The 25,047-nt window shown below is 43.9% G+C and overlaps 1 protein-coding gene and 1 long non-coding RNA gene across 7 annotated transcripts; both read right to left on the bottom strand.

Moving 5' to 3' along the window:
- Positions 1-622: 622 nt before the first annotated feature.
- LOC144341559 (uncharacterized) lies at positions 623-21,255 on the bottom strand. Its single transcript, XR_013418572.1, has 4 exons — positions 20,981-21,255; positions 20,614-20,713; positions 8,028-8,095; positions 623-2,290 (listed from the first exon to the last, which is right to left on the bottom strand). It is a non-coding gene; the product is annotated as an uncharacterized LOC144341559 (long non-coding RNA).
- On the bottom strand, positions 2,860-8,095 carry LOC106993634 (uncharacterized). Of its 6 annotated transcripts, none has more exons than XR_013418568.1 (4): positions 4,489-6,410; positions 4,258-4,391; positions 3,590-3,712; positions 3,240-3,374 (listed from the first exon to the last, which is right to left on the bottom strand). XR_013418568.1 is itself a non-coding variant. In XM_078005250.1 (3 exons), the coding sequence occupies exons 2-3, from the start codon at positions 4,974-4,976 to the stop codon at positions 4,106-4,108; spliced, it is 774 nt and encodes a 257-aa protein (XP_077861376.1). In that variant the 5' UTR covers positions 4,977-5,086; positions 8,029-8,095; the 3' UTR covers positions 2,860-4,105. The 6 variants fall into 6 exon arrangements, 2 of the variants coding, with proteins under 2 accessions (XP_077861376.1, XP_077861392.1); XR_013418569.1 differs by having other exon boundaries at positions 3,590-3,709; XR_013418570.1 differs by lacking the exon at positions 4,258-4,391 and having other exon boundaries at positions 2,860-3,348; positions 4,392-6,410.
- Positions 21,256-25,047: the final 3,792 nt, after the last annotated feature.

Raw genomic sequence — 25,047 nt, 5'->3', positions numbered from 1 at the left:
TTTTTATTTTAAGTACTTTAAGAAAATATTTAAACATTTTATGTAAATCATTTATGTAAATCTTGACCACCCCTGACCCAATTACTGTGGTCCAGGGCATGAGGTATTCTGATTGGCCAGGCCGGGGTCTTGTGCACGTCCCTGAAGAAGAGCAGTGGCCATGCCATCCAGACCACTGGCAATGGATTCTCCACAGAAATGAGAGTTGTTGTTGTTGTTTTTGTTGTTTACCAAAGGCCCTGTGCACCCTGAATGTGGGCCTGATGTATACATCCAACATACCTGGGTGTCTTAGTTTCTAGGGCTATCACCATATAGCACCATGAACTGAGTATGAGATCACAGAAATTTATTCTCTTACACTTTCGGAGTTAGAAGTCCAAAGCCAAGGTGTTGCAGAGCCACGCTCCCTCCAAAGCCCATAGGGAAAGGATCCTTGTTTCTTCCAGCTTCTGGGAGCCCCAGGAGTTCCTTCCCTTGTGGCCACATAACTCCAATCTCTACCTCCATTCCCCTGTAGCCATCTCCCTTCTGTGTCTCTATGTCCAAATTCCCTCTTCTTTCGAGGACACCAGTCACATTGAATTAGGGCTCTCCCACCCTATCCCAGCATGACTTACTCTTTTTTTTTTTTTATTGTTGCCATTACCTTTAGTTTAAAAAAATTTTTTTTATTTTATTATTTTTTATTATCTTAACCAGTTTACATCTGCAAAGACCCTATTTCCAAATAAGGTCTCAGTCACATGTACTGAAAGATGACTTCCAGTACACATATTCTGTGGGGGGACATAGTCTAACCCATAACATCAGGTCTCCGCCTACACTAAAATGTATCTGTGAGGATGTTTAGCTGTACACGTGTCCGGGCTTGCCATCACACGGGTCTGTGCGGTGCCCCTGCGGAGCACACCTCCACGCTCTGTCTGTGTGGACCTGTGCATTGGGTTTATATCAAACATGGAGGTTTCTTTGGTACTAGTCTGGTTTGCTCCCCGCTCTGTTCTAAGACTCCTCACCTGCCTACAGGGTGCTGTGCTCATATACAAAAGCAAGGGTTTTCAATGACTTTCCACAAGTAAAAAAGTTATTTCCTGACAGATTTCTTCCTCCAATTATATACTTACCTCTCCCAGTGGCTTAGTCAGGAGCAAAGACAAAAGGCTCAGGACTCAGGCTGACTCAGGGCACGCACACACACACACACACACACACACACACACTTACTTTCACACGGACCCCACGGTTCTTCTTGAGTGAGATAAATATATGCAAAATGCCTCACAGCACCGCAACCACTAGGGTCTTCTGCTCTAGAACTGCATGTACATTTAAAGGCACAAACATTAATATCTGAAAATATTCTTTGCAGATAAAAATCCCAATAATAACTTATCCCCCCGCCCCTTCAAAATTACTCTAAGGTTGCCACTGATTTCCCCACTGGCAAGTGGGAGCAAGTAGGAGAAGGGAATAATATAGTCTTCTTGCCTGTCCTGATCCCAACACCCCCAAGAAATGGGGGTTCACAGACGGAGTTTGCAGACCCAGAATCATTGGGGCAATCATTCTGTCTGACCTAGAAGTAACTGGACAGGAACCTGAAAAGCAACAGATCCCCTCTGCCTCTTTTTGGTGAAATATGGTTTATCAAAGTGGGCAGAAAGTTTGAGGCCATATATCAACCTTCCCATTTTACAGATGGCGAGACTGAGGACATGGAAGTCATTCAGCATTGCCTACACCCACAGATCCAGTGTCTCCTGCCTCCTGGTGCAGTATTCTTTTCCCATCCCCTCCTGCCTCACCTCCTGCCCCTATCTTTTTAGACTTTGGGAACAGCAGTGGTGAAGAGGGAGGATAGAAGGAAGAGTATTTCATGTCCAAGGAAGGTTAGCAGGAGAGAGCCACAGAAGAGCATCTTGTAAGGTACTGAAATCCAGCTGAGGCTTCCTCCACAACCCAGACTTCTCCCCCCAAAAGTTCCATGACATCTGCTGACTGCCTGTCCTTCGCTGATCTGTTGAACCCAGAGACACTGTGATTGCTCATGTGCTTTGATCCTGCAGGCGCCGGCAGCTTTTTGTTCTATTATTCACTGCAGGGCGGATGCTGAGTTGTCTCTCCTTATTACAGGCAGTGGTTGGGCTGCCCACCGCCTCCCCAAGGCCACTGGATGATAGCCATCAATAAGTCAGTAGCAGCGGCTGGCTTTGAGATGCCTTTTGGGAAAGGAATTTGTACCATTTCAGAATCATCGTTTTCTACAAGCATCCTTTTTGGGAGAGATCTGGAGAGAAAAACAATTAGCATAAAAATTACAGAAATCCATGTAAAGATACTAAGAGGCATACCTTATCTGCCCAGCTGGTGGCAGCTTTTTTTTTTTTTTTTTGAGACGGAGTCTCGCTCTGTCACCCAGGCTGGAGTGCAGTGGCCGGATCTCAGCTCACTGCAAGCTCCGCCTCCCGGGTTTACGCCATTCTCCTGCCTCAGCCTCCCGAGTAGCTGGGACTACAGGCGCCCGCCACCTCGCCCGGCTAAGTTTTTGTATTTTTAGTAGAGACGGAGTTTCACTGTGTTAGCCAGGATGGTCTCGATCTCCTGACCTCGTGATCCGCCCGTCTCGGCCTCCCAAAGTGCTGGGATTACAGGCTTGAGCCACCGCGCCCGGCCTGGTGGCAGCTTTTGAAGACAGACCCTGCCTTTATGTCTGTGTGCCCTGCACAGCATCCGGCACATAGTGGGGCATCCTCTAATGTTTATTTAATGACCCAATGTGTGAGTGAACATCTCTTCTCAAGCCTCGAACCCATTCCCTTCAAAAACAAGAGGAAAAGAGGCACTGAGTATCATAAAAACTTTTAACCATGTGGCATTCTGGATAAATCTGTTTATTTGTTTATCCACAATCTCCCCACATACACATTACAAGACACAGGCTCCATATAGGCACTTTATATATTCCTAGCACCTACAACAGTGCCTAGCATACAGTAAGTCCTCAGGAAACATGTGCAAAAAATGAATGAACTGGGTGTCAGGAGACCTGGGAATGAATTCCAGCTCAGTCACCAGCTGGCTGAGTGACCTGGGCCAGTCATTTCTCTCTGGATCTCAATTTGCCCCTCTGTGTGGCAAGAGCATCGTGCCAGATCTCTGATAGAATCAATCACCTAGTCTAGACATTTCTTGAAGAACATGGGACATTGTGTCACCCTACCAAGTCCATGCTGTGAGCCTTCCAGATCCATGTTCTGTCCCCAACTTCTTCTTCCACAGTCATGAGGTGCTTTGATAATCTATACAGATGCAATGTGACCGGGTCACACGGAAAAATCCAGGGGCCTGCAGCCAGAGGGAATGTGTGGAGGCTACGGAAAGGAATATCTTTGAACGGAATGCATGACTTCTGCGAGAGTCATAGCTTCATTTCTGCACTTGCTCTCCTCCCACCAATAATCCAGGCACAGAAACCCTCCCCCGCCCTCCTCCCCGCGGGGCACAGGATAATATCCATGGATGAGACGGAGTCTGGAGCTGAGAGCGCATGGAAAAGAGGGAAGCCCTGAAGAAGCATCTCCCAGACCTTCTTGGGACATAGAAGTGGAATGATCGAGCAGCCGGCAAGCACTTCAGCAAGGGCACAGTGGTGTTTTTCATGACTAATCTTCAAACCCCGGACAAGAGGAAACACATTCCAAAGCGACTGCTTGAGACAAGAACAGGGTGGGACGCAAAAAGTTAACTCAGAATCAGGAGATAGGAGAAGCCTCAGGCACACCCAGCTAGTGAAGATGAATTTAAAGAGAACTCTGTGTAGTGCGGCTCCCTGCGTGGAACAGGACACATGATTCTCGTGCCAGAGTGTGGGTTCACCCCTCTCACCTAACCCTTCCGTTGTGGGGTGTGCCCTTCAGATAGTTATGCCTGGGTGGGCCCCGAGCAACCCCTCCACTTTCACGCCCCCACCCTTGCAGAAAGTTAGCCTCTCTGGAATGGTGACTTGTCGGGGTGTACGATGTCTTCCTGAGGTGGGAAGAAGGGGTGTATTCCCTGTTTGCAGTCCCTGGGGTGGCAGGCGTAGGTTGGGCCTAGCTGGCTCCTATTCCTGAGTCTTGACACCTCCCCCGCTGCCTGCCTCCTCCTCCTCCCTCTCCCCTGAGCCGCGGAGCTGTTTGGCTCGCGGTGCCGCGTTCAAAGTCAGGGCCAAGGCCAGGGGAGGGGGCAGGCGGTGGTTCCCAGCACTGCCCTCACCTGATATTTGCTTTCCAGGCTGTTGACTCCCAAACAATACAGTGCATGCCGATTTGCAGGGTACCTTCCGTCTACTTTCCCAGTAAACCACTCCCACCAAGTAAACACGCAGGGTTCCCCTGGCCCGCGCGGACCTGGAAAAACACAGCGCTTGGCTGGCCTCCCCGGCTGGCCGGTCAGGACCCGCAGCCTCCCGGCCAGCGCCCCTCCGCTGCGCGGAAGCAGCCGTACCATGGCGCCTCGCGGCCACGAGAGGGCAGCCACGGGCCGCAGAAATCCGACCGCGCCCGGCTTCCTCGACCTGCGCCTGCGCAGACCCGGGGCGATCGCTGGCCCTGCGCCCGGCCAGCGCTTCCGGCTGCCCAGACTGCAGCGCTGAGCGTGCTGTGGCTCTGCGGTCCCGGGAGGGAACAAAAGGCGGATTTCAGGCCTCCTCCGGGCCGTGCAGGCTCCCTCTGAGGCCCGAGAGGCGCGATAGAGGGTGAGATGCGGCTGGAGCTGGGAACGAATTCCCCGGCCGGCGGGGAGGCCGCCCAGCCGGGGGCGCTGACCGCGCTCGCCCTGCCTTCATCCTTCGGGTCGCCTCTCGCACCCCGCAGCCGAAAGCCTCTCCGCTGGGTCACGTTTCTCCATCCCGCTGCAGTGTGAGCAAGGTCGTCTTCATCCTTTATAGACAGAAGTTCCAATACCCGGAGGCCCGGAACCTGGGAGAGGGCCATTGGGAACGTCGCGTTTGCAGAGCCCCAGTAACGGGACTGTGGACCGTCCTCTTGCTGCTTGAAGTTTCAGGCTCAGAGCAGGAAACGACTCGAGAGCTCAGGCAGGCACCGATGAGAAGAAAAACAGGAGAAGCACATTGCTTAGGGCCATGGAGCTTGCCAGTGAAGAGCAAACCAGGCCACGTTGGGCCCCTGCTTGGGACCCTGTCCTGGCACCCCCACTCTTGGAGAAAGTCCGCGCTCCCAAGGCCTCCAGGCCCTCCAGCGTAGTCTGGCCCTGATTGCTCTCCACTATACCCCACTCTCCACTGCAGCTCTTCCCCTTGTCCCAGCTGTGCACATCCGGCCCCATGATCCCAACCGCGCCCAGCTTCACTCTCTGCCTAGCAAACTCTTGCTTGTCTTCTAGGTGTTGGCTTAGAAAACATTCTCCCTGCAAAGTTTTCTAGGCGTTCCCTGCACCTCTCACACAACCCTAGGCAACACTGTATTCCAGGGTAGCCCATACAGAACCTCACCTATCTGACCCAGAATACGAAAGGCCCACACTAGCTCTTAATTAATATGTCCCCTACATCCGAGCTGCCCCGTCCGACTCCCCAATTTCTGGGCCCATGTACTTTTCACCGTGCTGCCCACTGGCCCTTTCACTATTGTAACTAAAATAAGCAGATTTATGGCCTAGAAGAGTCTATGCTTCTACCTCAGAACAAGAACCTGCTCTTTTCCAATTCTTCGGAGAATATTATGACAATTCTTGCTTCTGAAGCCTGGAGAATAATTTTCAACATGACAGTCTCCCTACTTCTGTGGTCCAGAGGATACTTTCTAACTTGAGTTATTCTCGTTATTCCACAGTGTTAAACCATGCAGTAGGATTTACAGAGGTTGAGGGACTCCGTGAGTTCACTTGAACCAGAGCAGCACGATTTTTATTTTTTTATGTAGGAATTTCTTTTGGGGGGGAAAATAAGGAGCCAAGAATTCTATTAATGCTTTTAAAATGGTTTAAGTGGGAGGAGGGTGTAGGGACAGGGAACTCTACTTTCTGCTCAATATTGCTGTGAACTAAAATTTTTCTAAAAAATACAGTTTATTGATTTCTTTAAAAAAAAAAATGTTTTCGATATCTACTGCACCAAAGGATTATAAAGTAAAGCAGCTGAAGAGCTGTGGACAATTGTTAACAACTAATCATTTCCAAGGGCTCTACCTACATTCCCAGTGAAGCACATATTATAACTTCCCAACCTAGGGAGCCTTTCCCTACCCTTTTATGTGGAGTCTATTTGGTGTCACCTATTGTTTCTTCTTCCCTGACACCAGGGAGTCTGATTTTTTATGGGTGTAGTTAGGAACTGAAAGTTGGTTTTTTTTGTTTTTTTTTTTTTTGTCTTTTTTTTCAGAATTTGTTACATTTATAGAAAAAGTTTCTGTGTTACTTCTTTGAAGAAGAAGAGTTGAACCTTTTATATTTCTCTTTTAAAAAAATGTTTTGTTTGAGGCCCTAGGGTTTTTGTTTTTTTTTTGATAAATGCTCCCTCCCCCTCCCTCCAGGTCCTAATCCCTGGAACCTGTGAAACTGCTGCCTTACAAAGCAAGAGGAACTTTAAAGATATAATTATATTAAGAGTCTTGAAATGGGGAGAAAAGAGTGTTAGGCAGAGAAGACATGTCCTCAGAAGCAGAGGTGGCAGTGATTCAATGTGAGAAAGACTCAGCTGGTCACTGATAGCTTTGAAGACGGAGAAGGGGCCACAGACCAAGGAATGCAAGTGGTCTCAAAAATCTGGAGAAGTCAAGGAAACAGAGTCTCCCCCAGTGCCTCCAGAAGGAACAGGGAACAGTCCTGCTGACACCTTGATTTTAGCCCGGTGAGACACATTTTGGACTTCTTACATACAGAACTGTAAGATAACAAAAGTGTTGTTTTAAGCCACTATGTGTGTGGTTATCTATCACAGCAGCAATAGGGAACTAATACAAACACACCCCAAAGGGAAAAAAAAATCCTGCCACAGATCACACAGGTGGTAAGAAGGAGGCTAATTGGAGAGGGGAGACAGATTGGCTAAGCTATTGTGAAGAGAAGGAGTTCTTGCAATAGTAGTAGAGGTACCCAGATAGACCTGTGTCTATTCTTTGTTATTACAAAATCAGTATGAGTTGGCACCACGTGGGCATATTGGTGGAGCATTTGCATGCCCTGTTTTATATTTTAACTCTTTGTATAGCCATTCATATTTCCCCTGCTAGCCTGAAAGATTCCAAGATGGCATTCATCTTTGTATTCCTGTTGCCTGCAGTGGCTTCTGCGAATAATACCACCTTATGTTTATGAGGCACTTCGCACTTCCCAGAGCACTGTGTGGCCATTATCCATTTTGAGTTCTTACTGCAACTCTTGTGGGGTCAGGCAAGACTGGTGGTGGCATTATCAATAGATTCCATTTTACAAAAGACTGGCACCCAAATTTCTCTGACACTCAGGCCCTCCTCTCCCCAAGAGTCCACCCATTTTCTCTGCAAAGTGAATTCTAAACACAGATAAGAAAGTTGAGGCACTGCTGGCCTCCTAAGAGCCCAACTGGGCCCTAGGGGTCTCAAGTTACTGTACAGACCTTCTTGGTCTTCTTCCCACTCTGAGCACAGGAGAAAAATCCTCTTGTGCAACTGGTAGTGGAGGAGAAATGCCACAACAGTGACACCATCTTGTCTCTCAAGGACATTGAGCAGTGTGGGGTAGAAATGAGGATGGGAAGGGTCCAGGTGGGAGTGGCGGGCAAGGCTGACCCAGGGGTCCCCAGTCCCAGACCCTACCTCTTGCACTCTGACCCTCCTAGGGAAGCGTGGTTGAGGAGATAGGGAGAAAGAAAGGTCATGCTTTCAACCTGGACTTCAGGACCTGGCCTGAGGACAGGTCAGAAGAGAATGGTATCTGTCACCATCTTACAGTTTTAAAATTCTTTGTATGGCGTCAGTGTTCTCACTTACAGAGAAACTACAGTCTCTGGAGTTAGAGACAGGTTCAAGTCATAGGTCTCCACTTACCAGTGGTGTAACCTTGGCAAGTCATTTTCCCTGGCTGAGATCCCATTTCTCCATCAGCAGAATATGGCCTGCAAAATCGTTGGAAAGATAAAAATAACATATGTAAAGTACATGGAAAATAATAAGCATTCAAATGGTAGCTATAGTTATTTATAACCAAGAAAACAGGGGGAGTGGATTTCTCCAGATTGGACAGCTAATAATTAGTGGAACCAAGATTCCAAACTACCCCCAGAAGCTTCAGTTCCTTATCCCAAGGCCCCTCTGCTCCCCGGAAACTAAGTCTTATACTTCTGTAGCCAGGTGCGACCCTCCAAGGCAAATCTCTGCCCACGGACTCACAGAGAGGGAACCCCCACCAAGAACCCGCTGGAAGCCTGGCACCACACAGCTGCACATATCTGGAACTTCGCGCTACTGGAGCCCTGTGGGGCGCGCCCGGACCCGAAATGGTTCAAGAGACTTGAGGACCGGCACGTCTCCTTTCTCCGGCCCCAATCCCCGACTCCCGCCCCAGCGCAGGGGGGCAGTGCCGGGGGAGGGGGAGAGCTGTGGGTCTGGGGCTCCGGCCTGGCCGGTGACGCCCCAGGACCCATCCGCTTGGTGTTAAGGCAAGGGGTGCGGCACGAGGAGCACAGGGAGCCCGGAGTCCCAGGCGCAGACCCAGCTGCGGACCCCGCCGTGCAGTCCTGGTGTTGCAAGCGTGGACCGTGGGCGTGAGGCCCCGGCGGGAGGCACTCAGCCCGGCCGCGGCCGGGTCTGCAAGGTCCTGGCGCGGCAGATCCCGGCCCTCCCTGGCCCGCGGCCCACAGGGTTCAGACGGGGCCGAGGCAGCCAAGCCCGGTTCGCTCGCGCCAGGCGCTGGAGCCAAGGCTGACGGGCGGTTCTGAATCATGTTTGGAGGAGCGGCGCGGCCCCCAGGGCTCCGCGAAGACGCGCTGCAGGGCGGCCCGGGCCCTCCCTCGGCGACTCGGCCACCAGTCCGCTCCGCGTCCTCAGCGGCGGCAAAAACTCCGAGTCCCGGGGCTCTCCCGGCCGCCGGCACTGGAGGGCATGAGATGCTGGCTTCCCCCGGGCTCATCACCTCGGGGTTCCACAGCACTTACGAGGGATGGGGACCCCGGAGTAGACCGCGGACGGAAAGTAACGGTGGTTTCATTCTCTGCAAAAGAAATCCTCGCGCGCACACGTGTGCCCGGGGCCAGGCAGACCTCCAGCAGAGGCCCCCAGGTAGGGCGTGCAGACCTGCTGAAAGTGGGCACCTGCTTTAGGAGGTTGGCAAGCACAGGGAGCCCAGAATCACCTGTGCCGAGCCCTAAAGGGGGGCTTCCCACAGCCCTGATGTGCCCCCTTACCGCGATTAAGGCTGTTTGCGAGTCCTAAAGAACTTTGCGTTATGCAGGGCACTTTCAACCAACCGTTCCTCTATGTACAGCGACCTGTGAAGCTGGCAGGACCGGTACCTTTATTTGTTTTACAGGTGAGAAAGCAAAGGGGTGGGAAAGCCCTAGGTTCTGTGCCCGGCTGCCTAGTCAGGCTCTGCCAACCAAAGATTGAAGTCCCTTCTTTCTCTCTCCTGCCAGGAGGCGAGGAAGTGTCCACCCTGTCTATTGAGAGACCTCTAGTTTAAGAATTAAGCCAGGCAGTCGCTGCTGTGTGGAGGGGTGTTGACAGCAAGTGACAAGGAAGCAAGTCTTTATCGCAGGAAAAATTACTTAAGTGGACTCCTTAGCAGCCTCCCTTCCATTCGGAATGAAGATTAGCACCCCTAGCCCTAGAGCTGTGATTCTCAAAGTGTGGTGCCCAGACTAGCAGCAGAAGCATCACCTGGGAACTAGTAAGAAATGCATCTTAGCTGCCACCTCCTAGGCCTACTGGATCAGAAGCTTTGAGGTAGAGCCAGCCCAGCAATTTTTATATATATATATATATATCTAGAATGGATCAGAGAGAACAATCATCAAGGATATGGGTACCAGACACAGGGCAGAAGGTAGCCAGAAAAGTATGCCTTAGGGAAGTTAAGGACACTAGCCTCATTCCTACCTTGTTTCAATAGCTAGACCTAGCATAAATAGGTTACTTTTCCATTATTCTAGCTTCCTCTGCCCCGTCTAAAAACATGGCACAGCCGGCTTGCCTTGCACGGCCTCAGCGGAAGGACCCCATTTACAGGCCAGTACAGCAGTATTAGGCTAACCAGAAGGATCTCATCCCCATATATGGTCTCATTCCAAGTCTATGGCCGAGTACCTTCATTGTTGTGTGCGAGATGGTTCCATCGCTTGAAAATATGGCTGCTTCAGCATAAAATAGTTAAATCTTTATAATGATCGATTATCTCATCCTACCCCCTTTTACACGCAGCTGAAAAATGACAGGCTAGGGACATAGAACATTGTGGACTTTATACCATTAGAATTGCTGCCCATTAAATGATCACTAGGTAATGGTCACTAAATTTACCAATTAAGGAAATTATCTATAGAATACTGCAAAGACACGGTAAAAAGACTGAAGTTGGCCCATTTCTGCTCAGGAAGTCCCTTCACTCCTAAGCTTCATATGTTGTCCTTTTGAGCCCAGCAATTTTTAAGGAGCCCTTTGAAGAGATTGTCTGATGCATGAAGAAGTTTTGAAAACCACTGTTCCAGAAAAGCCTATGTATCAGCTCAAAGCAAGCCCTGCATCAAAAGACAGAATGCCATCACTGCTTAGGAGGCCCAGGGAGGCAAGAAATGAACTGGGAAGCCCAGAGTTAGGAGTGGTGTGATAGGTTCATTCCTTAGAGTCTCTGTTGTGTGTGTTTGGGGCCCCATAAAATATTACAAAGCGATGGAAACTTTAGGGCTCCATATAATATTGTATTTACATGACCACTCAGCTCTCAACTACTGTCTAAGAGTACCTACTGAAGATCATGTCTTCAACTTGCTAAGTCTGATCTGGGTATTAGCCAACTCTCTGAGTTGAAGGAAACAGATGTAACCAGGTCATCTCATGAAATGGAGCCCTATTGTTCAGTAGATAGGGTAGTAAGTGGAGCAGACACTGCTGTTTGCCTTCTCCCTAGCTAACAGAGGGCTGACATTGACTGGGTTAAAGGATAGAGCTACCCTGTGCTTCAGGCGGCTGCATTCCTCCCTGCTGGCACCAGTGATTGATTTAGGAATGGGTAGAGGGTGCAGTTCTGACCAATGAGATGTGGGAGAAGCTTGCTGGGGAGTTGGTGGGGCATTTTCCTTTTGCTTTAAAAGAGGCGCAGGAAAGGTGCATTCGCTTTTTTCCCTGTTTCATCTCTGGATGTCATTGCCTGGAACTTTTGCAGGCTTCTGATACCATGAGAAAAAGTAGGCTAGAAGGACAAGCAAAGTAGAGGGTAATGAGAAGAAATTCAGGAAACATCTGGGATCTTCATGACATTGTTGAGCCACTAAATTAGCCAACCCAGGGAGTGGGGGAAATGCTTAGGATTGTCTTGTTAAGTGAGATGATTTATTTTTCTTATGAAGACTGCTTTTAGTTGGGTTTTGTGTTACTTGCAGCCCAAAGCATCCTAATTGATGTAATTAAAGAGACTAAAATCTCACTGTAATACCAGAGTAGAGACAAAAATCCAGCCAGGTGTCAGAGGGAGGTGTCAGGAGGACATTTGGGATCCCTGGCTGCTCTAAGCATTGAGCTGCCTCATCTCCCTGATCCATCTCAGGAGTTCCCAGTTTCGAGTGTTTCACCATGAATGTGGCCCCATTACTCTCATGTTGTCTCCCTTTTTGTGTCTGAGGTTTTCTCTTTCTGCCAGCTGCCTGGTTCTCTCTATAATCTCCAATTGAGATTTCCAAGAATGAGAACTTGATTGGCCTAGTTAACCACACTGCTTGTGGTAGGAAAGAGACTCCATGCCTGGCCACCTTACAGGTTGCTGGTCAGTCTATGGACTGGCTGTCCTTGAATCAGTTTCCTCCTTCTTGTCTAAGGTAAGAAGAGTGGATATAGGACCTGGCCAGCCCCACTCAGCCTGAGGCTCTGGCAGAGGCCAGGGGCTGGGAAGGTTCCCCTAGAAGAAAACAGTGCTCTTGGCAGGTGCTAAGACTGATTTGCCAGCAGAGCCTTTCTTAGAAACAGTGAAATGGCAGTGCCGAGTCTACCAGGGTCAGAACAAAGGAATCTACTCCTACCACAAGCCCTTTCTGTTGTAGATCTGTTCTCCCCAGAGTAAGAGGTGTTGGGCCAACATGTTTGCCTGGATACCTAAAGCTGCCCCCAAACACAGTCATACTACTCAGAAAATATCCCTGCCCCCAGTGCACCCACCCATGCATCCATACAGGAAGCAGACATTCTGCCGCTGCCCAAAATGTGCACGCCACACATGATGTTTGCATATGGCACTTTATGGGACACTTTTTAAGAGATGTTTTGTTGTTTGAGTCCCTGTGAAACCCTTCGCAGTGCAGCACTTTGTTGGGATGTGCGAGCAGCAGCCAGAGTGACGGAACCAGATGCAGATTGGAGAAACGACTGCCGCAGAATGTTTCCTAAAACAAAGGTTTTAAAAAACACATGGGACCCAAGCGTCGAGGAGCCCAAGTGTGAGAGCACAACACCGCTTTCTTTCACTGTGTTCTTGGCATCCTCACAGTGTGTGTGATTCTCTAAGAACAAGTAGTCACGGGAGTGGAAGAGGTGTGAACTGTGCTGCTTCTGTCACTTATTAGTTCTATATCCTTAGGCAAGTGGTTTGAACTTCCTGAGCCTCAATTTCTTCATTGGTAAAATATGTCTAAAAATACTTCCCCTGTAGTATGGTCATAATCCTTGTATACAGTAAGTCAGCGAAGAAAATATTGAACATGTAATACAACATGTTAAAGCTGTCATTTTAAAAAATCCCATTCCCTGAGGCAGGTATTCTACCTTATTATTTAGAGGGAATCATGGTCAGAAGCACCAGACTATGATGTTGACCAGATCCTGTGATGTCTGTCACCCAGCTCAACAAATGAGGTTTCAGTGAGAATTCAGTGAGGTCCCATCAGAAATGGGAAATGGTTGGGAGGTGCTAAGTGGGTGGTGGGCAGTTGGGAGGATGACACTTTCATTAATGTTAATGTGCCCAGGATATGGAAAGAAAGTCACAGTAGCTTCCAGAGCCGAGCCCAAATATAATGCATTATCGTATGCTACATAGAAAGTGGGATAGGACCCAGGCCTGATACTGGCTAGGACCCTAAAGAAAGACACTCAAGTTCCCCATGGAGCAGACACCACTGTTATCAGTTAGTGATTGCTGGCAAGCCACCCAGAACAGGAAGGGATGGGTCAGGAATGAGAGTAGGATTTTCAAGATTTGGGAGCCAAAGGACCTTTGGCAGCATGTAGAAAGGCAGATTTAAGAATTCTTGGGGCTAGAGTCAGGAGTGGTCTATTACACACCTGAGAGCACCTGAAAGTCCAGTGAGGCTGTCTGAGGCCTCACTCACAGAGGAAATCAACAATTAATGTTGGAGAGGTTTTAGGGATCCCTATAGGCCTTACTTAGGGATTCTAGAGCCTGTGGTGTTACTTAAGATGGTAGAAAAAAAGCTGAGCCTGTGTCCCTCAAATAATATTTTCTCCAGAAGACAGAATTCTAAGATGTTTCCTCCCACTTCCCACACTGATCCCCGTGTACACACCCCACATAATCCCCAGGACTATGAATATGATGGGTTTTCGTCCCATCATCAGGTTGTATTAATTTGGCACAGTTAGCGTTAAGATAGATGATCTGGGTGAGCTGGACCTAATCATCTGAGGTTTTCAAAAGCAGAGAGCTTCTTTTACCTTGTTGCAGAAGAGAAAGTGGAGATCTGAAGCATGAGAGGGATTTCAGGCTCAACTGCTGGCTTGAAGATGGAGGGGAACACGTGTTAAGAAATTTAGGTGGCTCTAGGAGTTGAAAGCAGCCTCTAGCTGACAGGCAGCAAGAAAACAGGAATCTCAGTCCTACAACCACAAGGAACTGAATTTTGCCAAGAATAAGAATGAGCTTGAAGTAGAGTTTTCCTCAGAGCTTCCAGATAAGAGGCCAGCCTGGTTAACACCTTCATTTTAACCTTGTGATACCCTGAGCAGGTAACGCAGCTATGCCATGCCAGATTCAAAACCTGCCTGGCCCACAGAACTGTGAGCTGATAAATGGGTGTTATTTTACGCTTCTAGGTTTAGGGTGATTTCTTATGTGGTAAAAGAAAGTGAATACAAATCAGTAAAGAAATATGTGGTTCAGAGTTAGGGCTAGAAATGCGTCAGTCTTCATCAGATTTGTACTTTGTTTTTCCCCACATTTATTTCCTTTTTATTTTCCGTTAGCTTCTTTATACATTTTTTTTTAAATTCACTATCTGATTACTAGGAATCAGAAAGAATTTGACTATGTCCAAGTGCTAAAAATAAAAATAAAAAAATAAGAAAAATATAAGGTCTGCATCCTGCATCTGCCACTTAGTTTGTCTGGTTTTGGGAAAATGACTTCACCTCCTTACATCTTAGTTCCTCATCTATAAGATAGAGATAATAATGTTTACTTACTGTATTTAAGTCAGACTCAAGTCAGATAATGTATTTCAATGTGCTTTATAAAATAGACACCTGCATATATTAATAAATAAATGTGAGCTACTATTTTTATTCAGATGGAATAACCAGAAAGATGCTCAGGGCAGCAGGTGAGCCAGAGGCAGTGAAAGTCCCAGCTTGAAAACCTAGAAACCCAATAGAGAGGAAAAAATTCGTAAGTAGAGCCCCTGAGAGAAGGCAATGGGGAATAGCTGCAAGGGCTAGTTCTCCTCTTGAGTGTGCTTTCATTATGCAAGTAAAAATGAAAAAGCAGACTGAGAAACATGCTAGACTAATTCTCAGCCTCATCGAGAACAGACTTTAAAATCCTAAGCAGACAAAAAGTAATATGACCCCCCAAATGGCCAACTAAATTGCTTAGAGAGCAAAAGAAAAAAGGAAGCCACAACAGAATACATTCTGTAATAAGGACATTACACAAAACGAATGAATGGAATCAAACACCCATAAAGCAGAGGAGAAGCAGAAGTCTTGCAGGAGATGTTATCATCGGCTCAAGATTAAATATGCTTGTGCTTAAACAATGGTGTGTGAAATGTCTTAAACAGGAAAGGAATCCTCGGAAAGAAAGGCTGTCAGCACTACGAAGCGGCATTTGGAAATTCAATCTATAATATAACAAAGAAAATTGGACAAGAGATGAGTGACAAGCATACCCAAGAAAGACAAAAACCCACAGCATTCCAACTAAGAGGATGTTTACTGAGCATCAGATTACAGTAGCTCTACAGAGAAATACTTTGGGGAAAATTCAAAAAAGGGAAAACCAGCATCAATACCCAATAACAACAAAGTGTTTTGTTTCCTGTGTCTTCCATTGTTCACCGACAATGAAGGTGCATTTTAAAAATATGAACCCAGGTAATATGAAAAAAACCCACAAATAAAAAAAGTAAAATGCCAAATATAAAGAACTAATTAAACACTTTCACAAATACACAACATTTTGTACTCCATCTGCAGATGGACAAAACTAAGAGCCATTTCCAACATGTAAGACCAGGTATCCCCATGCCACAGAGCAGATCCACGCTTAGGGTCTTGAGTTAACTTGACAATAGGGACAGGCTTGAGTACAAAGCTCAGCTCCTCCATTTGCCATTTGTGAGATGCTGGGCATGTTATCTAGCCTCTCTGAGCATCAGTTTCTTGATCTATAAAACTAAAATAATGAACACGGCATAGGGTTTTGGAGAGGATTAAACAGGATAATGTATATAAAATGGCTACCATATATAGTCCAAGCTCAAAAAATGATAATTAATTTAAAATTATTTATCTCCCCAGTTGTATAGTAAAGGAACTAACAAAATTCTCTGCAGGATTCTTTCCATCTTTAAAGTTTTGTGGTTTTGCCAATATTCAGCTTGGTGATTCCTCAAAAGGTTACACACAGAATCGCCATATAACGCAGCAATTCCACTCCTAGGCGGTTATACAAAAGACTTGAAAGCAGGGACTCAAGTAGATATTTGTACACCAGTGTTCATTACAGCATTATTTACAATACCATAAGGTGGAAAATACCCATGTCCATCAACAGATGAATGAATAAACAAAATGTGGTATGTGCATACAATGAAATCTCTTTCAGACGTAAAGGAAGTTCTGATACATGCTACCACACGAATAAACCTTAATGACATTGTTCCAGGCAAAGAAGCCAAACACAGAAGGATAAATATTGTGCAATTCCATTTACATGAAGTATCTAGAGTAGGCAAATTCATAGAGACAGAAAGTAGAGGTTACCATGAGCTAGGGAAGGAAGAATAGGGAGTTATTTCTTAATGGGTACCAAGTTTCTGTTTGGGCTGATGGAAAAGTTTTGGAGACATATAGTGGCGATAGCTACACAACAGTATGAATGTCATTAATGCCACTAAATTCTGCACTTAAAAATTGTTAAATGGCATATTTAATGTTCTCTACATATAAAACATGTGGCTATATTTATAAAACCACAAAAAGTTTTGTAGTTCTATCTCGGACTCTTTCCCTGCAATATGATAACATCCAAATTAAAGAAATGAAAGCTACCTGCATTTTTATATTTCCTGCAGTGATTAATGTGAGCTCTAGGATCAGTTTGCTTGGGTTCAGATCTACCCTCTGTCACTTACTACCGATGCCACCTGGGGCAAGGTACTCAAAGTTTTTGAGCCTAGTTGCCTCATCTGTAAAATGGATATAATAATACCAACAACACAGAGTTGTTAAGAAGAAGCTGTAAAATGCTTACATTGTGTCTGGTACAAAGCAAGTGCATACGAAAGACAGGTTATTGTTATTCCTTGATAAGCATGCTCAAGTGGTAGTGGAAGGTAGAGGGAGTCAGACAGTAGAGTGCCAAATGACACTGGGGCAAAATTTCCTATCACCCTTGACTCTGAGTTCCTAAGATGCTCCCACTGACATGATCCGAAGGTCTTGATGCTCTGACTCTAGCCCCAGATGATCATAGACAACAAAGTACTCCTTGAAGCTCTACCCAACCTACACCATCCTTCCAACTTAAGGCAGAGATATGGCTCTAATCCTTTAGTAAACAGCACACACTGCTCTTAGAATCAAGTCCAAATAGTTGAATAAGGCAAGGTGCTTTATGATCTGGCTTGTTTACGTCTTTCATCCAAACTCTCACCTCACCTCATCCTTTATGCTCCAACCTTCCTGACTGCTTACAGCTCTGCCTGGAAGGCTCCTACCTCGCCACTTCACCTGGCCATCCCTTCTCCATCTTTAGGGTCTTCACTTGGATATCATCTCTTCCAGGCAGGTTTCTCTGACTCACCTGAGCTGAGTTAGATGCTCCTATGTGCTTGCATAATGCTGTCTTCTACTCCCCATCATTGCATACTGGTGTTAATGCCCATTTTCGTGTGTCTCTCCAATAAGACTACAAGCAACTTGCACTATTAGCCATTTCATCTCCAGTATCTAGCCTGCAGTGCCTGGCTCATAGAAACACCTGTTAGTTGTATATGAATGAACCTGAATGTATGGAAGAATAGATGGATGGATAACCTGGTATTGGTTCTATAAGTGGGATCAGGTTTTGAGATGGCAGTGTCAGCTCTTTTGCCTCCTTCAGACCTTTATCAGACTGTTAGGGAAATCTTGACATTGTGTCAATATTAATGGGGAATAGTAACTGACAGCATAGGTCCCAAACAAGGCAGGCAGGGTGTCTGTTAATTTTTTAGGACCTTTGCTGAACCCAACCATCTGCTTTCAAATAGATTTATATACAAGGTTCCTTACCCTCTACCATCCAAACCTATCTGGTTCTTACCTTTCCTACTGCTGCTGATTAAGGCATCACCTGAGCTGCTGAAATGTAAAATCCCTGTCCTTTTTGTCTCTTTCTGTAGCCCCAAATCACTATGGTCCCTCAGTCCAGTAATTTGACTTCCTATCTACACCCACTTTTCTATTCCTACTGCTACTATTACAAAGTGCTTTTTATAGAAACAAAGCTCTATTAAAGAATAAGTTTCCTCCACATTGTGAAATCATCAAGGATAGCTGGGTAATGTAACATCATTTAATACATAATACAGACCCAGGCTAGCCTCCTGTTTCTTTAGCATCTCTAGGAAACCAGCAATGTTAGACTAGTCAGATTTTCATAGCAGATACAGAACCAATTTTAAATGGCCTGGCATGGGGCATTGACCTAACACTGCTTCTTTTTAAATCTTTCTAGTACTAAGAAAACTAATTTTGCTGGTGCATGTGTCTCTGCCATAGGAAACAGGAAGGCCAGCCTTTCTCCTTTGAACGAGGGGCATTGTTTTATTGTCTTTGTCAAGAGAGGTCTTAAGGAGCAATTGAATTTGTAGTTCAGCTATTGCCAGAAGGAACATTAATAATGTTAATTATGCCATAATTAAATCATAGAAACAAGTAATCATTCATCCACATTTAAAAGGGCAGTTTTAAACAATCTTCTGCAACTAGTTAAATTGAATTATTCTACTATTTAAGTTACTTTTTCACACTTTTACTTATTTGTGGTATCTAATAGAAGCCTTCTTCAGAAAAAAACCAACAGAACGGTAGAGAAGTTCTCTTTGAGAAGGTGTATACAGGTGGGAATGTCAAGGCCAATGACTTGTCAGACTAAAGTCACGTTTTCATAAGTAGTTTGGACTAAAATTCTTAGGCCTCTCTATCAGTATTGTGCTCTGGGAAGAACAGTAGCTTTGAAGTCAGGCTACTTGGATAGGGCCTTTAATTTTCCAATTTCCTAAGCCTCTATTTTCTCTTCTGAAAAATGTGGACAATATTTTCAAACAGTGCCTAGCATATAATTAAACTATTATTCCTACTCCACCCAGCCAGGGATGTTTTATGTAGATACATATCACGTAAGTGTAGGACCTGAAGTGGTCAGTCTGTCTGGTCAGGATTACAAATTGAGGTCTTAACTTTCCAACACACAATGACACATTTATTTCTTTGCTATCTTGTACCTAAAGCTTACAGCTCTCATAAACACTGGAAAAATCTGTATTGTTTAGGGGATTTCCTCATTATTTATAGGTATTTAGCATGTGACTAGTGATTGTTAAAGAATCTAGTATTTGAGAGAATTGCACATAAATTAGCCATCAGAGAATCTCCAAGTTCTAATCATGATTTTAGGTCTTAAAGGAAGCACAGCATTATGTTTTTACAGCCTTATAGAGATGATTTAACAAGTATCAGGTTAGTATGTAAGGGCATCTGCTCTTATTTAAGAACAATATGACAACAAAGTATCTGAATGACTCTTCTGTGTCTCATAAAACCTGGGTTAGATATTTTCCATGTTGTTGTTCAATTCCCTTTATTAAAGGCTCATGCAATCAATTCCTACTTAAGTTGTCTGCAGCTGAATTTTATCCATCTTATTGTCAGGAAACAAAAACTATGCAATCCAACATGTTTAGTTTTTGCTTTGGCTGCCAGAAAGCTTACAGTCAGTTTATTGCCCACGTGTGCCAATCAGTTTAATTTCAGTGCCTCATTGCCTACTCTCTCTTGTTCCTTCAGATGTAGTCTGCAGAACTTTACTGCTAATTATCTTATCTTGCCCTGTGTCTTAATCTTGAGTCCTTTCTAAAGTAGGAGGCAGGACAATTTTTAAACCTCAAATGAAGAGAGTTAAATTAATTAAACAATAGCAACAACAACAAAAATATTGGATCAGCATTATAAGCAAACGTAAGTAAATCACTGTGTAGATATTTAAGATTTCTTTTCAGAAAGGCTTAACAGTAAAAACTAATAATAATAATAATAATAATAGGGATTTTGTTTGTTTTCAGACAGTGTCTCACTCTGTTATTCAGGCTGGAGCACAGTGCCACAATCACTGTTCACTGCAGCCTTGACCTCTCAGGCTCAAGTGGTCCTCCCTCCTCAGCCTCCTGAGTAGCTGGGGCTACTGGTGCATGCCACCACACCCTACTAATTTTTGTAGAGACAGGGTTTCGCCATGTTGCCCAGGCTGGTCTTGAACTCCTGGACTCAAGAGATCCACCCACATCGGCCTCCCAAAGTGCTAGGATAACAGGCATGCGCCTAGCATATAATTAAACTATTATTCCTACTTCACCCAGCTAGGGATATTTTATATAGATACATATCACACACGTGTGTAAGAGCAAAGAAATCAAATCTAGAGTCAGACCTAGATTCAAATCTAGGTTTGAATCTTAACTCCACCCTTTACTAGTTGTGTATCCTTGGTAAAGTTATTTATCTTCTTGCTGCCCCTGGTTCATCGTCCCCAAATTGCAGATAAAAACAACCTCAATTAATTTTGCTTTGAGGATTAATGAGACATTTAGGATATGGTAAGCTCTCAATAAATACTGACTTTTACTCTTAAAACTTCCTTTTCCTCATTTACGATAACAATGTATCCTGACAATGTTTAGAAGTCCAGTATTCAAAAGTTGAATAGTAGACTTACCGATTTTAGGGTGGGATGAGGTATCCTCCCCAAATGTAAAATATTGGAAAATCCTTAATTTTGCTTCCTGTAGAGACTGCCTTACTCAAACTTCAGTAACCTAGAACATATAAAAATCTTTAATAGGCACAACTAGCCAGGGTAGAAACTGCTGCGATTATGGGAGACGGCCTTGAGGCTTCTCCTTAAGGTAAGGTCCTAAGGTAATCCTTAGGACCAGGGGAGTAAAGCTATGCAGCCTCTTCCCTTACCCTCTGTAGGACATTCCAATACACAGGGATTGGGGGCAGAGGAAGGAGATCTCCCTTCCTTATTTCTGAAAAAAACACCAAATGAAGACTTAGTCTGCTCTTCCCCACAAGCTTACCCTTGAGCAAGGCCCTCCACTCAGTGGCCAGCTTTCTCTATATATGTGGTCAGAGAAGAGGAGGCCTAGCAGGAGGATACCAGCTTAAGATGCTGAGTCCATGTGGTGAGCAAGCCCCAGACACCCTGGCAGTCAAGAGATGGGTTTATGGGTTGGGGGAGAGGTTGAGGGCGGAGACATCTGCTGTCTTAGAAGTCCAGTCTTGGCTCTTAACCATCAATCTCCCGGAGCAGCATCAATCCCCTCATCCCCAGCAGCAGCAACAAATGGACAACAGCACCACCCTCTTTTGGCTCAAAATCATCAGCAATCAGATGACATAGCGAAAAAACAAATAAGCATGTGAATTCTTATGTTCCAGACATTGTGCTTCGTGGTTTACATGGAAATCTTATTTGATATACCATGTTATAAAAAAATGTAGAAAGTAAGAAAGCTAGATTTCTGCAAGTTGAGTTTTTTTATTCTTAGTTTATATTGCAATTTTATTACATCCTTATTTAGAGGAGTCACAATAAATAATAGCTTAATCATGTTTTTAAAATATCTGTTCATGTGTGTTTTTAAATATTCACTCAAGGAAACGGAATCAAAATTCTTTTAAAAAGGGCTTTTTAGACTGAGTTAGGTGCCTACCAGGTCTAGTTACCACATAATTAGAGGCTGCAGTATCCAATATGGTAAACACTAGCTACCATATGGCTATTGAGCACTTGAAATATGGCTAGTTCCATTGTGGTACTAAATTTTTTTATTTTACGTAATTGTAATTAATTTACATTTAAAAGCTGAAACTGCGTAAACTAGTTTTCCAATAACATAGCTTGATCCCTTTGTAGGTTACCATTTCACTTTATTTCTCACGTAAGATGTTATTGTATTATAGTGTATATGTAAAGCTCATGCCTTGTTTCTAGTACTACATGTAAATGCATCATTAATTTAGTTCATGTCCACATATTGATCCAGTTTAAATAATTTTTTGCTATATAGTGATGTAACATTATAATATGTTTATTTGAATCTTTTATGTAGACAGCACAATTAGAGTGACACCTATATAAATCATAGCAGGTAATGAAATGAAAATATTATTGTAATTGTAACATTTAAATTATTTTTCTAGTTAAAAAATAAGTATGGATAAATTTTAAAATTCAAAATGAAGGCATGTTACAGATGGAGAATTGCATAGAGGTGCAGAAGCTAGTACTATGATGAGAACTGAAAAAAAAAGAGAGAAAGAGAGGACACTGGAAAAAGGACATTGCAAATTTCACAATGAATAGCATTGCTATTTGCTAATGTGCAAAATGAGAAAGCTGCTGTATAAAATTTATTTAAGTATAATAAAGTACAAAAATATTGAGATGTTTTTGGCAACTATATAGTAAATTTGATAAATTTTCTCTCAACATTCAAAAAAGAACCAATGGAATTTATTACCTGAAATTAGAATTAAATATCCAAGAAAAAATTAAGACTTTTTACAGATCCCAGCTTGTCACTTTGGCCAAATATATTTTTGCTTTGGTTCTTATATATACATATACACACACATGTTTTAGATGGAAGGATAATAAAAGAAACTATTTCAGTTATATAATTTTTTAAGAAAATTATAAGATAAAGACAAAAAAAGATATTTCACAAAAGTAAGAAATTCAACTAAGCTACCAAAAAATCGCTTATAAAATACAAGATCTCTTTAACTACAACAGAGATCAGCTGATTCAAAATCTAAAAAACTGCAACTTTTGTGGTGGTTGTTTTTAGCTTTTGATAAATCATGAGATATAAAATACACTGCCCAATTAGTGTTTTGGGTATATTTTGTCCCTAACCACTTATTAAATTGCTAATAATTGTTGTCTATTCGTGGCCTAAAATATCAAACTCATGGCATGAGTATTTTTCAATATTTTACATCTATTGAAGAATTTCAGCTAGTTATTAAAAAATTAGCTTCTAACACAACAAACAGTTTTCCATCTATGTTATGCTAAAAATCAGACTTACTGGAAGTTTTTTAAAGGGACTGATGTTTTCTTCATTTCTTTGTTTCACTATATGATACATCTTAAAAATATTTATGCTCATTTTCTGAAGCGAACTCCATGAAATGTGTCCTGGATACATTGTTAAAATCATTCAGCGCATACATGCAAGTGCAATGAATCATCACAAGTTTATAGAACTGTTGAAAGAAATAGAAGACAATGAGTTCGATGACCTCATGCCTTCTTTGACAGTGCTCTTTGGTTGAGTCGTGAAAGAATTTTACAAAGATTTACTATACTGTTCATTCCAATTCAATATTTTTTGAAAATAAAGAAAAATTGCCAAATATTCAGAAATCAAAGACAAAAGATGGCAATGTGATTTAAGTTTTCACACTGATATCACACTGCATATAAATGAGCTAAACTTGAAACTCCAAGGAAAGGTAATGCTTATCTATGACCTCTCTGGACAGATACAAGATTTTAAAATGAAATAAAAACTTTTCATAATTTAATCAATAATAACGATCTTTATCATTTTCTTATATGAGTCAATATGCTGAAGACTATAATTGTAATGGATAGCATTACTTAAACTGGCTACCAAAACTGCAAGAAAAAGTGTGAAGAACTCATTGTGGATACTTATAGAGTTGCTTTTCAGTCTATCAATATCATTTTGAAGTCAATATTAATAATGCCGAGTTCGCACAAGAGTTAATAAATTAACCTTGATGGTTTTGAAACTGATAGCTTTTGCTTTAAATTGAGTTTAAAGTAATTATGGTTAAAAGAAGAAAAGCTGGACCAGTTTTGTACATATGGACGCAAATATTAAAGGAGAATGATTTTTCAGTTAACGGAAAACATTTTAAGTATATTTGGAACACCTTATGTATGTGAATATAGTTTTCCAACTGTAAATTTTATAAAATCAGACACTTCAACTCAATTATTTCCCGTAAAAATTGAGCATCTGCATTTGGTGAGCTGTAAGGGTCAAGTACGTTTAGTAAGGAGAAATAAATCTAAAATATCCCAATATTTTTTAGATTGATTACACATTGAAATACAATATTTTGAGTGTATTAAGTTATATAAAGTTATATTATTAAAATTAATTTGTCTTTTTTTAACTTTTTTTTTTTTTTTTTTTAAATAAAGGGTTTCACTCTGAGACTCTGAGACAGAGTCGCCCAGGCTGGAGTGCAGTGGCAGTGATTTCGGCTCACTGCAACTTCCACCTCCCAGGTTCAAGTGATTCTTTCACCTCAGCCTTCTGTATCTCAGTAGCTGGGATTATAGGCGCACGCCACCAGCCAGGAGAATTTTTGTATTTTTAGTAGAGACAGGGTTTCGCTGTGTTGGCCAGGCTGGTCTCAAACTCCTGACCTCAAATGATCCACCTCCCTCGGCCTCTCAAAGTGCAGGGATTACAGGCGTGAGCCACCTCGCCCAGTCCCCACCATCCCTCCGCCCACCCTTTTTTGATAACTTTTTAAAATGTGGCTACGATTAAGTTTTAAATGACAAATGTGACATGATATATTTCTAGGGAGCACTGGTCTGGGGAGTATATATATATATCCTCCTCAATAAATACTGCACTTAAAGGGCTGTGTGAAAGACAAGGAGGGTGGGGCACGGTGGCTCACGCCTGTAATCGCAACACTTTGGGAGGCCGAGGCGGGCTGGATCCGCTTGAGCTCAGGAGTTCCAGACCAGCCTGGGCAACATGGCGAAACCCGACCTCTACTAAAAACACAAAAATTAGCCGGGCATGGTGGCACACGTCTGTAATCCCAGCTACTTGGGCGGCTGAGGCACAAGAATCTCTTGAACCCGGGAGGCGGAGGTTGCAGTGAGCTGAGATCGCTCCACTGCATTCCAGCCTGGGTGACTGTCTCAAGGGCAAGGAGGGGAAGAAGCCAGTCTGACCCTGACTACTGCAAGAAATCTTTGCCCTGACTGTGTATGTAAGTGCTTGTCAGTGCTTTTTTTTTTTTTTGAGATGGAGTCTCACCCTGGGTTGGAGCTCAGTGGCACGATCTCGGCTCACTGCAA

This window comes from Macaca mulatta, chromosome 1, assembly GCF_049350105.2.
Source record: "Macaca mulatta isolate MMU2019108-1 chromosome 1, T2T-MMU8v2.0, whole genome shotgun sequence".
NCBI lineage: Eukaryota > Metazoa > Chordata > Mammalia > Primates > Cercopithecidae > Macaca > Macaca mulatta.
This window is presented reverse-complemented; position numbering and strand designations above follow the sequence as displayed.